At 41.9% G+C, this 18466-nt stretch overlaps 1 protein-coding gene across 2 annotated transcripts in view; it reads right to left on the reverse strand.

The window, feature by feature from the left end:
* Nucleotides 1–18466, reverse strand: part of GPM6B (glycoprotein M6B) — a 106942-nt gene that overhangs the window by 79082 nt on the left and 9394 nt on the right. The window contains exon 1 of one of the 2 annotated variants that reach the window (XM_040056581.2): nucleotides 12876–12998. The exons of the other annotated variant lie outside the window; for it this stretch is intronic. Within the exon in view, the coding sequence (XP_039912515.1) occupies nucleotides 12876–12948 (73 nt within the window). The 5' untranslated portion in view covers nucleotides 12949–12998. Of the gene's footprint in view, nucleotides 1–12875; nucleotides 12999–18466 lie in introns of those variants that run through there. 2 annotated transcript variants of the gene reach the window in all.

Genomic DNA, 18466 nt, shown 5'->3' on the forward strand with positions numbered 1-18466 from the left:
GTTTCCACTTCATGGGTTTCCACTTCAATTATCCATCTTCCCAATGGCGCAACCAATAAACCAGGTTGGCTTCCTCTTTGCTGGAACTGGATGAGGTATTTTTCAAAGTCATTTTACAAAGCAGATTAAAACGGAGAGAGTTTTAAGATAAGACTACAGGTAATTGCAGCAAGTTCTTCTCTGCATCCTAAGCAAAAAGGAGCAATAATGTACAATAATTCTGGTCAGGTGACAAACAGCGAGTTATCATCACTCACACTTCCCATGGTCTCCCCATCTAGCACTTAGTACCTGCTTTGACTGGTCCTGGAAACATCATTTTCTTGAGCATACTATCCCCAGAACTGCTGAAGTGGCAAAGTGGTAACAGCTTGCACCAGCTGGTTCTAGCAACAATGCAGATAGAAATTGCTGTGGGGAGGTGGGACAAAAGGCATTCTCAACCAGTCAACTGAGAACTGAAGAAGGAAGCAAAGTCCAACAACTCACTGTAAAAGACGCTGTACCTTAAAAAACCACGGAAGGTTTACACCTCCATAGCACAGGTAACGGTGCTCAAGTTCTTTGCTCAAATTTAATGAATAAATTATACTTCTCTCATAATGATTCATAGTCAAATTATTATGGATTTATCATTATTACTGAAAAACAAATTAGACTGGTCCTCTTAGAAACTGCAAAAGATAAAACAGGTACAGCCTTAACATCTTCACTCAGAGAAGATGCAAGAGGCAAAGGCACTACCAGTGACAAGGTCAAAAGCTGAGCAGAGATAAAGATGCAATTGTGTCCAAAAGGCACCCTCCATTTCTCCTCCTGTCATTTATTACTTAGAACTAAATACCAAGATCTAAGCCTGCAAGGGAGAATAAAATAAACTGCCAGTTTATTATTGTAAGTCTTGAAAATGTTACTCTGCTGAACCTGAGCATCACTGAAATCTACGCCAGATCAGTAATTATCTTTGCACACACTCCCCTCTGAAAAATGGCCTTACTAATCAAAACACATCCAAGTAAAATTCTATGAGAAAAAAAAAAATCCAATTTTGATCGTCCCGAATCAATTTCTGGCTCTCACAGACAGCAAAAGTCCCTTTTTCCTAGCTTTATTTTAAACGTATTGAAACAGATTACAAAAACATTCCTCAAGTGCAGGACAGAGAAGTTGCTGGGACTCATGGGCAGAAGTTCAATTTTTAAATTTTTATAAATTTCTGCAACTGCCAAAAGGTATGCAATTTAAATTTCTACTTCAGTTTATTGCTTTAATTACACAATCTGTATCTTCAGCTTATGTAATAATTATATACTTGGTAAGCAGATGCAAAGACTAACACACAAGTTGTAGGATGTCAGAAGGGGAAGAAACATATCAGGATACAGAGTATTGCCACAAATCATTTTCACAAAGCAGTCACAAAGAAAGCATTTATCTGAAACTGAGTAATTTAGTGCTGTGTCTGTCCGCTTTACAGCTGCAGATTAAACTCTAGCACAGAAAAGAATGTACTAAACCTGTTCCAAAATGACCAGATGTGCACACTCAAACACCATTCACACCACTCTGGTGAACAGCTGGAGCCAAGTTTTGACAAGGGCAACGATGCAGTTTAGTAGTGACAGACAATAGCATGTGAATTATAACTAAGTGATATGCTTCAGCCAAAAACAAACAAAAAGCCAGGGACACTGCAGCGCTCCTTTCAATAGCCAGGGAACACTAATGCTAAATTCAACAGGCAAAATCAGCACTGACCTCTTACAATAACACACGGAGACTGAACAGCTGGGGAGCAAAAACCCCTAACAATTACTATTTAGATAAAGAGATAAGTGCACTTCTGACATACCTCCCAGCCATCCCCCCTTGCCACTCCTCCTGTCCCACATTGTGGTATATCCTTGAAGCACACAAACTGACTTTCTTTTTAGTGCAACGAAACCCAGATGTGCTCCACGAGCACACAAAGCCCTCCAATCAGAGCTAATTTGACATGACGCTCCACTAAAATGCTCAGCAAGGACACTGGGACTTTATGAGCAGTGGTTTCACTCTACAGAACCAACCCTAATGGGCCACAGTACTGAAGACACAGCTACCCTGGCTGCAGCTACTGGTGTGCACAGCTCTGTCCCATGCAGACCTGGACCTCCTGCAGAAGAGCCACAGCTTCCACCAGGCTCAGCAAGAAATGAGGGTTTCCACTGCTGGGCTGCAACAGCTGTGGTATGTCTCCATTTTGACTAAAATATCATAGAATGGTTTGGGTTGGAAGGGACCTGAAAGATAAATTAGTTCCAACCCCACTGCTGTGGACAGGGACACCTTCCACTAGACCAGGTTGCTCAGAGCTCCAGTCTGGCCTTAAACACTTCCAGGGATGGGGCATCCATAACTTCTCTGGGCAAGCTGTTCCAGCACTTCACCACCCCGATGGTAAAGAATTTTTGCTAATATCTAGTCTAAACCTACTCTCGGTTTGAAGCCATTCCCCCTTTGTCCTGTCACTACATGCTCTTGTAAAAAGTCTCTCCATCTTTCTTGTAGGCTCACTTCAGGGACTGGAAGACCACAATCAAGTCACCCCAAAGCCTACTTGTTACCAGGCTGAACAAATACAATTCTGTCAGCCTTTCTTCACAGCAGAGGTACTCCATCCCTCTGGTCAGCCTGAATACAGCCTATTCAACACCACCATTTCAGCATCACTTGATTGTTTTACTTGTTCATCCAGTCTGCTCTGCCAAACCAAAACACAGTTTAAAGGGAGAACTACAGAAATCAATTCCACAAAAAAAAAAAAAAAAAAAAAAAACCAAAAAAAAAAACCAAAAAAAAAAAAAACCCAAAAAAACATCGGATCTAAAGGCCAGAGTGAAATGAGTCATGATAACTTGACTCCCTTGTGATATAACTTTTACCTCCTGATTTTTTCACATGCACCATTCTCTTGGCACAGATACTACTCTTAACCCTGATCAGATATTCAAGCACAGCTGGGGAGCTATGGTGGGTGGAGAGGGATGTGCCATAAAAGCAAATCAAAAACTAAATAAAATACTTTCTTTAGCTTTCCTCATAAGCGAAACTATCTCTCAAACTTTGAAAACCTATGCTGAGGTTTACACAGATTTATCACCTACATGATTATTGTGTGCAGCATATACTCAAGGAGCTTATGCTTTTGGTTAGGTTTCAAAGAAAGACAAATCAGATTAGCACCCAGAATTAGAGACTACTGAAATGACTTTTTGTTTTTAAAATCTCATTTTCCTGCTCATTTTATTTATTTGCTAATCCAGTTGCTTAGAGAGAGTAATTCAGATTTGGACAAAAAACCCCCAACCATAGTCACCACCTTGACCCACAGGGTCAGGAAGTGCTTCCCAGAGCTGGCCCTGCATACCCCCTGCCAGAAGCAGTACTCTGCCAGGCTGCACCAGACAGCCCCAGTACAAGTGCTCTAACCTCACCAACCCTGCAGGATTCCTCAGGATGCTGCTGATGGCAGCCAGGTGAGCCTGTGCCTGCACTGGTACCTACAGCCCACCCTCACTGCAGAGACAGGGACAAGGATGAGCTCCCCAGACCTCCCACTTCCCCAAAAGGGCTCCCCACCTCTCCAGCTTCCCTCAGATGTGTACCTTCTCACAAAGACTTGTGCCAAAACAAGTGTGGATCGCTGGCAGCATGTGGGAGATCACATGCAGATTTAAAATACAGCATACACACGGTCAAAAGCGATCAGATGCAACTATTTCTGCTTACAAGCTGCACACGTGCTGGCAGATTTGATATACAGTTGTTTCAGTTAACTGATAAATACTGAAGGTGTTCGAGTGCATTAAAATGATGGGCTCTTCATTCAAACCAAGCACCACTTTAAACTGATTTATTATCTATCTTCCATCTTTTAATAAATTAAAAAACTTAGATTATGCAGCTTCTGAAAGTAGACCTGCACATTGTATGCATGACAAAACCACGTGCAAAGTTACCATAAAAGCCATCTATAGCTTAGTCAACATGTTTTAAGCGGTCACTGGAGACTCAACTGAAAAATAAACTTGCAAAGCTATAGCAGCAGAGTTGCAGGGAGAGCAGTCACTGCTGAGGTCTCAGTACCCATGCACTTTCAGAAGAGAGGAGGTGACTTCAAACCAACTCTAACCTGATCCCATGAACTAAGCAACCCTCAATGGTGGGAATTTCCCAAGTGCCCTCCTGGAGGGCAAATTTCAGCCATTTTCATCCAAAAGGAAACCAGGTCATGGACTGCAGGACTGCTCTGAGATTTGAACCAAAGCACAGTGCACAAGGATAAACGAGATTTGCTCCAGAGCTCGTTCCTAGTCAAAAATAAAATGCAAATGCAGAAAACATCTGCCATCTGTTATGGCCATTTACTTGACCATGGATTTCCCTTTGCTCTCTACACTGAAAATATTTGAGCTTTCCTCTGGTACAATTTTTACTGTGAAATAATTTTGCCTGCAGTTCAAAAGAATTACAAGAATTCCATTCAGCTTCACAGCTCTCAGTTTTCAGCTTTGTCTGGTGACTCCAGCTGCCATGAGTTTAGTCCAGCTGGGGAGCACAGAGGGCCACCTCCTCGTTATCCCTCTCTCATTAAAGGGTTGGCTTATTTGCACATTTGTTCACGATTCCTTCCTCTTTGGAGTGCAATACTGGATGTGGCTACTGCAAGGCAGTTGATTTTAGGAATATATCCTCATTTAAAACTGAATTTTTCTCTGTAGGTAGGCTGAAATGACGCATTGCATTAAATGTACCAGACAAACATTTTTTCAACTGAGTAAAAATAGTACCTTAACGGTGATTTGCAATCAGTCACACTGCTCGACCAAAGTAAAATGGTACCAGGGAGTCAGAAGGGGCTCTTCACCTACCATTCTGTCAATAAGCTTACCAACAGTAGGATAGGATTTTTCTTCATGGGTAACTGTCTTTCAGGTCATCAGATAAATATATTCACAGATCTCTTTCAAGAAAAATAATCCTTTGAGCTCGACACTTCCATTTATTCTTCAGGAAATTAGGAAAAACAAAAGCGGCACAAACAATAATATTTAATAAAATACTGTTTTGACACGTACCTCAAAGTCTGTCAAACCCTGACTTAGCTGCTATGCTCAATAATAACCTATATTCCTCAACCAAAGCACATGTTTGATTGCATGCTCAAAACAAGAATCCCAGAATCACAGGATCGATTAGGTTGAAAAAGATTTCTGAGATCACAGAGTTTGGCCTATGAACACCACCTTGACAACCAGACCATGGCACTGAGTGCCACGTCCAGTCTTTCCTTAAACACCTCCAGGGATGGTGACGCCACCACTCCCTGGGCAATCCATTCCAACACCTAACAAATCTTTCCCTGCAGAAACTTATCCTGATGTCCAGCTTGAACCTCCACTGACACAGCCTGAGGCTATGACCTCTCATCCTGCCACTGGTTACCTGGGAGAAGCAGCCAACCTGACCTGGTTACAGTCTCCTTTCAGATGGTTGTAGAGAGCAGGAAGGTCTTCTTTTCCCCAGGCTGAGCACCCCCAGCCTCCTCAATCACTTCTCATATGACTCACTCTCTAGTGCCTTCATCAACTTCACTGCCCTTCCCTGAAAGAACATGTGAGTGTCAAATTTTCACATGTTCATGCCTGGGTACAAAGTCCTGGTAAAGGAGCATTCAAACATTCTCATGTAAACTGAGCTGCATTCTGTACAAAAAAGTTGTGTTGCATCTACGCTGTTCCTAATATTAAAAAAAAAAATAATTCAAAATTATACATAGGTAATCAGATACTCAGGAGTGTGACTAAGTTAAAAAGTATGTCCAGCTCTCCAACTCTTTTGACAAATTTGACAGCTGTTCTGGTATACATCTTTTCTGCCCTTTTCATCCCTTCCTTCTTCCCAATTTTCACTTTAACAGATGCTTTTATTCTGTTTGGGGTTTTTTTTTGTTTCTCCTCCTCTCCTCAGTGGCAGCACTGGGGGGAGGGAGGAAGGAGGGAGGGAGGGAGGAAGCGTAGGGTGCTAATGCACAAAGCAGTGCTTGTTAAGAACTGGACATATCCAGGCAACTCGCCAAATTTAATTCCAAAGACCCTGCTTGTGATTCGATGCTAAAGCGGAATATAGCATTGTTCTATCTGTCTGTAGGACACCGCGTCTTCTGTGGAAGAGGAGTTCAAAACAAAAGGACAAAAAACGGCTTGACACTCCCCCCAGCCTCCAAACACACACTTCATTCCAGAAAATACCATATTCATTGGCCTTCAGAATTGTTAGAAATAAATCAAGCAGAAAGAAAAAAGGGATTATCTCACAAACATGATGAAAAAACATTATTCAAGTTCACAGCAGACATGGTAAAAGCCAAAAAGAGTAAAATTCTGCTGCTTTTATTAGATCTGCTACATTCCACCTTTGGATTTGGACCTTTTTGCAGTGAACTGTTGACAAAGAAGAGATATCAGAATCTGGTCTGAAAATACCATGATGACCTGTGTCCTTGAGAAATGTAAAGCATTGATGCAGCTTCCCAAATTCTTTTAAACCAGACTGTGAATCCATATTTAATTCATGAGGAATCCTTACATAAAGCTAGAGAAGAGGCTGCTCAGGTGAGAAACTGCTCATACATGTAAATCAGTGGCTCTAAAGCCAAGACTGAGATTAGCTTATGAAATGAGGGAAGGAGAAAGACAAAGAGAAATTAGCTACACTTAAAATTGTAACGAGTAATAGTCACATACACTTTCCCTCTTACAATTTGCCATGTAGCCCAATTTGTCCCAACAGATGTTAAACAATAACTCAATTTAACAGTGGAAAGAAGTACTAAATTGTGAAATGGGCACAACATGAGTTTAAATTCCAGATGATTTATGCCACATTGCATTACTAGCATTACGTATCCAAAATAAAATGCATATACTGACATCTATGGCAGTAATAATATATTGAACTACATACAGAAGTTGTGTGAAGAGATAAATCAAGATTTAACTGACAGGGTCCCAAGCACAAATTTTAACTCACTTCCCGTTTAGACATTTTTTTTTTCTTTATTAACCTCATGTGCAAGAAGTGCTTCTTTTCCCACGACTTTCCACTTTTCCATGTGCAGCCTTTCCCATCCCTAAGTGTAATCCCCCTGCTCACCACCTGCTCCCTCTCCTCTTTAACCCAGGTCACTCAGCCACCAGCGGAGCAGGGACTAGGGCCTCACAGCAGATGTACCTTTTCCCTGCTCCAGCTGTGGGCTCTCTCCCTTCCTTTGAAAGACCACTGACAGAGTACACTAACTTCACTTGCAGAGCACAAGGAAAAACTCATCTTTAAAGATGGGTAAACAAAGGGGAAGGGACTGCATGTCTCAAGACCAGGAAGGAGTACAAGAGCTTCTCCATTCAAGAGCAGCCAAGTATACAAACTCCAGGAAACGCAGCTACTCTTTTCAAAACCCTAAACCCCGTCTGGCACCTCTTCTCAGTCACGTAGCAGAGGCTGAGGTCGCTCTGTTGTCAGGATGACCATGGAACTCAGCCTCCCCATGTAAACACAGAAAGCAGAAACAGGCTGGTTGGTAGCTGGGACATGCTTCATATTTATGAAGCTCCAGAGGCGGCAGAACCCCAAAAGAGCTTCAAGTGGCAGTGGACTTCTTCTCCAGGTTTTCTTGCTTAGTTTTTGGGGGTTGTTTTGTAATTTTGTTTGTCTGTCTCCTCTAAAATGATAAAAAACTCTAAGTCTTTCAAATTTAGACAAGCACACATAAAAAGGGAGGAAAGTGCTATGAGAATGTTGGAAGGAAACTAAACTGCAGGAAAAATCTGACATTGGTTTCTTAAAGCCAAGGCAATGCCTCTTCCTCAGCTACAACTCATTTTGCCTTTATGGTTGCAACAGAAGAAACCGAAGGGATGTGATTTATGAGCCTTTTCAGACATCACTCTTTTGGAGAGTGCAAACACATGCACGAGCTGATAACGCTAAGAACAAGCATGAATCAAATCTGCAACTCTAAGTCACGTGTTTTCCACAGAGAAACTTCTTCAGCATCACCCTCCTTTTAGGCACTGAAGCATTCCTAAGACAATAACTGCCCATGAAGCACCTTGAATATGTAAACAAATGAATGAGAAGTGGGCTAAAAGAATTCAACCCACTTGCTCAAAGCCATAAACCAAAGAAACAGGTACAGCTATGACTTCAAATTCATGTAAATCACATGAGGCTGGTGGCTACAGCATATTGCCTTAATGAACAGCTTAGCATTTTGCTAAGTCAGTATGCTTGTTCCTATTAAAAAAAAAAAAAAAAAAAAAAAAAGCTCTTGGGAAGATTCTCAGGAACATATTAATCAGACAGCTCTTTCTGCAGTCAAAACCATAATGCTCTCTCAATAATGGTAATGTGCAAAACTGACATTAAAAAGCAAGGATGATTGAAAGGGCTTTATAGTAACCCTACAATTTATTCAACTGCCATGTAAGACTTGTGTTCCTCAATGTTCAATACATGTAAGATACAGTAATCCCTCTCACTGCCCTTAAGGACACCCTGCTCTTGACAATTTCAGCTATGAGAAAATTTGCACATTCTCTTCTGAATCTAGTAACAATGAAGGTTAAACATCATTACAAATGAACCACTTTGCAGCTCATGTGTTCCAAATTCTAACCAACCTGGCTGTTAAGAAATCAAGCTTTTTGGAAAGCTAAGAGTTAAGAGAGCTGTTGCACACAAAGTGTTCGTTTAGAGAGATCATAAGCTCTGCATCCTCAAGCACTTTCTTAAATACCCTCTTTTGTAACAAGGCACTTATTTCCCAACCTGTCACAGAAAAAACTTAGTCGTTCTTCAGTACTAAGTTCTTCAGTCTACTGGACTCTTCAAACAAACTAACTTGTGTAACTTCAATAAGATTATTTGCTGTTGCCACAGCACAGGTAGCTCACAGATTAGACACCCCCTTCACACATCGCTGGGCCAACGTTTTATGCAGAGGAAAAACCCGGCGGACTGGGCCATCATTACTAAAGAAACCCATGAAACAGTCCCTGCTTCCAAATAGTTAACACCCTAGGCTTCTGTCTGACAGGGGCACACTCACATACCAAGTCTTCCCTCACATGTTTAATTGTTGCATGTACATAGGTGTACAAGGTATGACAGGTAAATGACTCGACAGCAGGCACTGAGAATGCCACAGCTATAAAAGCACAAGGTGACATCTCTCAACTAGTTTTCTTTTATAACCACATAGATGGCAGGTATGCAACAGAAGAATCTGACCATTCAGACACTTAGAGAAAAGATATCATTAATAAAACTGAAGGAACTTGCTTACTGTTGTCTTCTCAAAGGATGCATTTCTGGCAACACAAAGGTATCATGAAATTTTTTCTTTAAAAGAAACCGAACAGTCATTACAAAGCAACACTGCTGCATTTATAGCACCACTTTATTTTAAAAAGGCACAGTTTCTGCCACCTAGCTGCTACATGTAGGTTTAAGTATGCTTATATCTAAAGGAGTTTCAGCATTTCACACATGAAAGTTTATTCACAATATAACGCAGTTTTGAAATAGAATATGTATTACAGCATTAATTGATAGCATTAGATGCACATACAAGGGGATCTATCTAGAGAAGAATTATTACCCAGGAAGGCTGCAGTAAAAGCAATTGCTAGCACTTCATTACTGAAAAATTAACTCTAGTTTGGGGGTGTTTCCGTGTTTTTACAAAAGACTGAAAAATGCAACTCAGAAAATCCTGCTCTCCTGCAGTCCCTGCGATCAATATAGCACTTACCAACACATACGTGACTGTTAGAAGCCCTGGTTTTTATTAATACATTTTGCAACTATGAAACTGCATGAAATTTGAAGTTATACTACAATCTCCACCACAGACCAAGTTTTTTCTTATTCCAGTTGTTGCTAGATAGAAAACAGCGGTAGCAACAGAATTGCAAAACCAAAGTGTTGTGTGGTTCTGAGGAAAAGAAAAAAAAAAAAGGAGTTCCAAGTCAAAGTTTGTATGCACACTGCCCCATTACTAGCCTGAAACATCTGTTAGGGGTCAGTAACCATGTTTTTCCAAATGATTTCTCTACGTAAACTTAATAATTTGTATCTAAATTGCACTGTACTTCATTTCCATGGTGGTGATCTTCAATCACATTTCCAAGATTGTGCTCATAGCATAAATCATGCTTGGTAGATTTCACTGTAATCAGAAGTTGTTTCCTGGATTATCACATACCAATGCATATTTCTGTAATTACTTACCTGAAAAATGAAGCTAAGGAAGTCTTTCATTTGGTCTTTAATGCAATGTTTCAGCCAAATAAAAATTATTCCAAGTCATGCTTTACACACCATTCCAAACCATTTTTTTCCCCCTGCTTCTAACACAAAATATGACTTTTCCTGTCCATTAAAGCAAGCAAGCATTTGCAATAGTAATAAATCACTACTGCAAAGTCTCAAATCAGCTAAATTCTGCCTGCTGTGCACAGGTGTTTTCTGACATGTCTTTTAGCACCGGCACGCACACAGAGACCCCAAGCGAGCAGACACCGTGTATGTTCGGCTGCCAATACACCAAGCATTGCCTCTCCAGCTCATGAGGCTGCTTGGTGGTGCATCTGAGGAGACACATCTATCTGTGCATTTCTGAACGGGGACAAATTTTCATACTAATCAGGATGTGACGCTAACAGATTGCACACGGAAACACAGTTGTCCTCTGAGAATCAGTTATTTAAATAAATGCGCATTTGGTTTCGTGTTCTAGCATGTGCAGAGTTTTTGGTTTTTTGGGTTTTATCAGTATGCGTTTTATACTTCTGCTTGCACCCACCACCTCTCTGCAGCTTGCCATATAATGGGAAAGGCGAGGCCAACACTGAGCATTATGAGAAGACTGCTGGTCCAGGCTTTTCCAGAGAGGAGTTGTCCACTTCAAAGCAATCCTCATTACATTTAAAACTATTTGGCTTTGGAAGTTTCAGAGGAAAGTCAACCACTGCCATAATATTCTGTAGAAACTAAAAATAATTACTGCTTTTATTTTTAAGCTCTTCACCCAAAACAAGGCAAAAGCAAATTAACTTTCCTGTTCTTTGCAACAGTAAAGCAACAGCAGTCTACAGCTTCCTCATGAAGGAAAGCATCGGGACTGTGACCTCTTCTCCCTGGTGACTGGTGATAGAACCTGAGGGAAGAGCACTAAGTTGTGTCAGGCAAAGTTTAGAGAGGACATTAGGAAAAGGTTTCTCACCCAAAGGGTGGTTGGGCACTGGAACAGGCTCCCCAGGGAAGTGGTCACAGCACCAAGCCTTGAGAGAGTTTAAGTGATTGGAAGACACTCTCACATACATGGTGTGACTCCGGGGGCTGTCATGTGCAGGGCCAGGAGCTGGACTTCAGTCATCCTCGTGAGTCCCTTCAAAGCACAGCCATCATATTTCTTTTCATGGAAAAGTGAATTACTTCAGAACTTAAAAAAAAAAAAATTGCCAGTTTTTTCTTATACATTCCTTTGCAGCAGCCACCAGTAAGTATCCAGTAAATCTTGATTCTTAAAATAGAGCACAGACTCAGCCTGCTTTGGGTGATGAATTTAATAAACTCCCATTAATTGAGAGAAGTTCAGCTGAACTTCAAATCAAAGATGCCTGCACAGTATGTTCTCCGAGGCTTTTTTATTGCAATGGACTTTGTAAAATTTAAATTTGCCTCCATGGGGCCTTTTGTCAAAAAAGACTTGTACCAAAGCAAAGTGAAACTTATCAGGATAGCCCAATTAACACATAGTCTGTCATGGTGAATATATAAATCATCTAGACTAGAGAGGCCAAAACCTCTGTCATTCCTGCCATCACATTAATTACATTACAGACTGAACAGGTGGCAACAGAGATATTTGACAAAACAATTCCTTAGTGTGAAGCAGCCTAACACCTAAGGAAGCTGAACAGGGTGAAAAGAAGTCTATGCAATTATTTCACAGCACTGTAAATTAATTGCACTTCCAATTTTCATGACACAGTTTTATTGGAATTTTGCAATTGTTGTAAAAATGCAGCACAAAATCTAAAAAGTAATTCTCCTTTTCCTCAAGCTGGGGTTTGAGGACTGCACACAGATTTTCATTGACAGCTGCTTGTCCCAGACTGCCAAAGCCACAGTGGTGAAGAGAGGCTGTAACAGTAGCTATAGGCAGCTTCTCTTCCCTCACTGGGGTACCTCCCTAACTGGTTTAGTAAAGGACAGATGTTGTGCATGACCCAATTGAACACCCTTTTTTTTGTTATGGCTTTGGGGAAGGAAGAGAATGCTGAACGCAAAATTCAGTGTTGATTAAAAAGCACTAACATTTGGCTGAGCAGACCCCAGTTCAGCCCCCTGGGCCTGTCTGACCCACTAACCACTGCTTCCTAACTGCTCTGTTATGGCAAAGTTTGCCTGGAAAATGCAGAGTGTGCAGAGCAAAAAATATGACTCTTACATCAGTTTCGCAACACTTCCTTAATGACAGACTATGAAAATCACCATTCCCACACCCTCAAATTTATTGGTTTTAAGCTACACATTTGTAACAAAGATGTAACAACTGATGGAGCTTCTTTAGTGACTGAAGAGGGAATGCACTGAAGTATCAAACATATGACATCATGCAAATATAGACAATAAATAGCAGGATCTTGTTTGACTAGGTAGAAGAGTTGGGAGAAGAAACCCAGGGCATTTTCAGGATTTAAAATGTACTGCCCTGCAGTATGCTACAGTACTTCTCCTCCAGACAGCAAACAGATACCACGTGCCAAAAGAATGGATCCCTGTTCTGTTTCCAAAATCTCCTTTCAGATATGCTTCCTTGAAGCATGGGTCTTTCATAGGCTCTGGAGGCTCAGGTTTTGCCTAGGCTTTGTGTTTTCCAATAGATCTGCAACAGTAATCCCTGTACAAAAGAGAAGAACATAAAAAGCAGGGGCAGATAGATTGGAACACATTGAGCCCTTTTTTCCCAAAGCAACAGCAAAGGTACTAGAGTTAAGTAAGAAGAACCACTACACTTGAACTGCCTCTTGCAATAGCATCACCAAGTTTATCACGATCTGGTGCTCAGCTCAAGTCCCAGTTTTAAAGCAAACACAGAAATCTTCATCTTTTATTATGAAATGGGGGGAAAAAAGTAGACTTCCATTCATCACCATGGAAGAAAGAAAATTTGAAGTAAGTACCAGCCACTAAATGCTCAGAAAACAAACAGCAAACAAAAGCCTCCAAAATAATAGCAGGTCTTGTGATTTTTTTTTTTTTTTTCCCAGCATTCAAGGACTACAACAGACAATGGCTGGATAGAAGCAGGAACCAAGAGCAAAGATTTTGCAGTGTTAAAGAACACTGCAACTGCAGCTCTCTGAAGGACACTGATCCTTGCACAGAAAACAAGGAGACAGCAAACTGATGCTTTCTAGAGAACATGAGACACCTTAGAGCTAGTGGGGGTTAATGGTATCTTGCAAAAATGTGATTCTTCAAAAAAGGGAGAAGGGACTGCCATGTTTAGATATTATCAATGCTTAATCATTTTATAGGAGTGCAGAAAATTAAGTTTAGTGACCTATAATTTCTCAATTTTATAAAGATGAATTAGAACTTCAAAGGAAGAATCCAGGAAAATCAGAGCCAAAACTACAGCCTCTCTGTACAACTCATACATATGCTTTCCTTTCCAATTGTTCCCAAGCAGAGGAGATGTCCAGTATGAGTTTTCAAACTAAAGATTGATTTCATTTCACTGCAGAGACAATTCTTTCAGAGGAAAAAAAAAAAAGTTTTCAGTTATTTTTGAGAGAAAGACCTTTCTAATACAAGTATCCCGCTTGTTTGGATCAAAAAGATAATCCTACTGGTTTTTGTTTTGCTCCCACATCAATGTTTTAAACACTGTAAAAACAAACAAATGGTGAAAAAAGAAGAATATTCACTCCATCACCAGAGATACAGTCATGGGGGACCTTACCACACCACCATAAGGCACAGCAGAACAAGGCAGGAGCATCCAGGCACTATTCCAGAGAAGAATCTGGGAAAACACTTGAGCAGCTCCCGAAGGCTCCTGTCTGAAAAATGTCTTGGAAAACAAGTAGCACAGCTACCATATGAGAGACCTTGAAACTGGCACTCTGTATTTGTGACGTGACGGAAAGACACCCCGATGCAAAACGCTCCTTTTCAAAAAGGTGTTACTGCATTTTTTTATGAAAACTCCTGCTCACCTATTACCCAGCCAACAAAGGGGGCTTGAAGACAAATTAAAATGGTGTCATCTACACGTAAAGAAAAAATAGGCACATCATCTAGCTCATGGGAACAAATACTGCAAGCAAGGGACTTGGAGCCTTCAAACCAATGAAGCTTCCATGGTTTGAGATTAAAACTCTGTTGCACTCTTGCTTTTCTTAAATTTCCCACACACACATAAAAGGCAATGCCCTTAAAGCTCACAGGACTTGGATTTAATGCAGTAAACTCCAAGCAGCCCAATTATGTTAACTATTTTAGACACCCATGAGCAGAACAGCATTCAGGTCAGCTATGCACACAAAGTCACCTTTTCACTCCCCATTTGCTACTCCCATAGTGCTGGCTTTCTGAAGATGGGACAGCAGGATACGCTGTCAGCCACCGAGCTCTGCCCCCTGAGAGTCCCACCAAGGCGTGTGCTTTGGGTTAGCCAAGCCTTGGTCTCCTCCATAGAAATGAGGGGTCTCATATAAACAGACACCACCCCAGTTACTGAGCTGATGGAATGGCAGGAAATGAACAATGTGGGAGCAAAGGGAAAACTTTAGCAAAGCCAAATACTGCTAGAGTTAATAATCACGCCCTAATTCAAACCAGGCTCCTCTAAAGCAGGTCAGGTTAATTTTAATTACTACGCAGTTGTTTTTTTTTTTTTCTTGGCATAAGCCAAAGAGGTTCACATCAGAACCACAGGAACCACTTGGGAGGCAGGAAGCTGCTGCACTTATCCTGTGAGTACCGTGACCCAAATCAATTAGTATGCAGTGGTGCACATTTCCTTAAATCATCTCCAGTGCATACATTCCTGGTCTCTCATCCAGGGTCACCATAGCTATGAGGAAAACAAAAGACGGTGGTGACGCTTGCTGGCAACTGCTGCCCTGCCTCCTCCATGTGTCTGCAGGGGAACACAGCTGCTGGGGCTAACATTTGGGAAGGTATTTCCTTGAGCAAACTCCTACCATGCAAATGCAGGTAAGCCCACACACAGCTTCATGAAAAGAGACCAAAGCGTGGTGTTCTCAAGCAAAACTGGAGATGAAAAAGTCTGCATGCCAGCGTGTGACTGAGTTAACGGCCAATTTACGATTATGTGAACAGAGGTTAAATTTAGGTTACTACATGAACCCTGAGAGGGGAGAAGCGACACAGCCCGGGCAAAACACTCACAGATTTCCATACTCTGAACTTGTGCCATAGCACATACAGGGGTGGCATTGTCATTACCCTCTGGTTTGAAGCCACCTACTCCACAGGGCTTGATGTAAGCAAAGAGTGTCAGCAGCCTCCATAAACACAAAGAGGACCCTTTCATGCAATGCTGCTCTTACATCTGAAGAGAGTATTTTCCTTTGTACTTCATTAATAAAACAAACAAACAAATAAAAGAACAAACATCAAAAAGATATCAGCAGAAAAAAGAAAGCTTGTCTTCTTTCACACTAAGCCCAGAAAGGCCATAAAAGCACCCTCCTCAAAAGCACTTGCAGAAAGGATCACAGATGTCCAAGCCATGGCCTACACTTTGTCCTGCAGCCACAAAATCTGATCATTCTATTCTCCCACAGAAGGCACACTGACAGTGAGTACACAGCTAAGAAGTGCTGGAATCCTGATCTCCTCCTCTCAAGCTTCATGTTTTGTATCATTAACTTCAGTGCTTAAGAGAAACACAGCTGCCTTGGCAGGTCATGCTCAAGGAAGAAAGGCAGTTTCTGAGACAGTAAGTGCAAAAGCTTCCTAAAGTCATGATGACCTAGGGGAAGGATTTTAAATTAATTGCCAGTATCTCCTAGCAGGAAGCACTGGCACAGTACATCCCCAGTGCTGTGGAAGGCCTGAGATGCAGGCTGACACCAGGGTGCTCTTCCCAGCTGTCCCCTTCAGGACAAAGCAAAGCACACAACAGCTGCCAAGTCTGATGGCTTTAAGTGTCACAGTTCCATCCGTGTCTGCCACAGAAGAGCACAGGTTACTGCTGCAAGTCCACTCGTGATGTGGAAGTCCCCTGAGTGAACTAAATGCCTCTGGCTATCCTGAATGTCTGTGGGAACACATGCAACAGTTCAGGATGCATTAAATTTTGAGATACTGCTGTGATGTCAGTGATTTAGCCTGACACAAGAAAATTGTGTTAAAATGGCAAACAAAGGCAAACTTAACAAGGCCAAGAGTAAGGTTCTGCACCTGAGTCAGGGCAATCTCAACCACACATATAGGCCAGGCGATGAGTGGATTGATAGCAGCTCTGCCAAGAATGACCTGAGGTGCTGGTGGATGAAAAACTGACTTTGAACCAGTAGCGTGCACTTGCAGCCCAGAAATTTAACTGTACTCTGGGCTGAATCAAAAGCAGCATGGCCAGCAGGTTCAGGGAGGTGATTCTGCCCCTCTACTCTGCCAGTGTGATACCTCACCTGGAACACTGCACCCTGCTCTGGGGTCTTGCATCCTCAACACAGGAGGGACATCAACCTTTTGGAGCAGGTCCAGAGGAGGTTACAAAGATGAGCAGAGGGCTGGAGCACCTCTCCTGTGAAGACAGGCTGAGAGAGCTGGGGTTGTTCAGCTTGGAGAAAAGAATATCTGGGGAGACCTTGTAGCGCCTTCTAGTACCTGAAGGGAGCCTACAGAAAAGACGCAGAGGGACCCTTTACCAAGGAGTGTGGTGATAGGACAAGGGGTAATGCTTTAAACTGAAAAGAGGGCAGATTTAGATTAGATACTAGGATGAAATTCTTTGCTGTGTGGGTGGTGAGACTCTAACCGGGTTTCCCAAGGAAGATGTGGGTGCTCCCACCCTGGAAGTGCTCAATGCCAGGTTGGATGGAGCTCTAATCTAGTGGAAGGTGTCCCTGCCCATGGCAGGGGAGTTGGAACAGGACAATCGTTAAGGCACCTTCCAATCCAAACCATCCGACAATGCCATAATTTTTCTCCTATGCTTAAACTTGGATAGGGAGAATGAATCTCTCTCCAAAGAGATCTAAGAACCACATGCAAATGCAAAGCGCAAGTGTCAGAGCAATGAAGCATATGTAACAAAAAGCTTGACATATTTTCTGAGTAAGGCAATAGAAAACACTTTATTTACAAGATACAGGAGCCAACATAAGGGATGTTTCACACATGCAGAAGAAGACAGACTACTGACCATGTGGGAAGTGGGCATAGCAGTCACGCTCACAAACACATATGGAAGGAAAGAGGCATGCTCCCCTCCTACTAATCTTACCAGTCTCTTCCCTAAAAAACAAGGGTTTTAAGGATCAAGTATTTTTAAAAGGATTACAGTAGACAAGAACTTAAACAAGCATGATGGCACTTTCTGAATCAGTAAACCTGATTCATATGATGGCAAAGAGGAATGAGTGCTTTGGGAACTCACATTTTGGCTGGAGAAGTGCTTTTCCCCTTCTGTGTCTTCTTATGAAGTCCACTGTTCTGGTTTAAGAAGGGCGCTCCCCAATACAGTATTCCCACTAAAAAGAAAATGACAAGCCACTCCCCTCCTCCCTCACTCTGGTGGGAGACAAAAGGCAGAGATTATGGGTTGAGATAAGAACAAGTTACTGGAAACAGCAATGAGATAAGAAAACGAACAGTACCAGTAACAACACTAACAAAAAAAGAGTATAAAGAGAGGGTGATTTACAAGCAAAAATGCTTACCAGGACAGTGAAAAACAATAGCAGACACCCTCCACATGCCATGCTTCCCCCCCACCTCAAAAGCCATGCCCATTTTCCTCCCAGAAGCAGGAGTCCCTTACTTCCATCCCTGTCAATGATGTGGGTGGTACAGAATAGCAACCCAGCGCACCCACATGGCTCCAGGCTCTGCCCCCTCACAGCTACTGCAAAGAAAATACCTCTGTCCTGGCCAAAACCAGGACATCCTCTCTTCTCAGGAGTCCTGCACAGGAAGCCCAGTTAGCAGGCCAGGTGAACAATTTACAAACAAAGATGCTACACTTCCAAGTAACTTGTAGGGTTTCTTTGGGTTTTTTTCAACAGAAGCTCAGGTATTGTTTCCATTCTCATCCCTCAGTTAAACCCTAACAACTCTGAGGCAAATAAGGAACATTTCTAATTTTCTAACC

Source organism: Hirundo rustica, chromosome 2, assembly GCF_015227805.2.
Source record: "Hirundo rustica isolate bHirRus1 chromosome 2, bHirRus1.pri.v3, whole genome shotgun sequence".
In the NCBI taxonomy this organism is placed as follows: domain Eukaryota; kingdom Metazoa; phylum Chordata; class Aves; order Passeriformes; family Hirundinidae; genus Hirundo; species Hirundo rustica.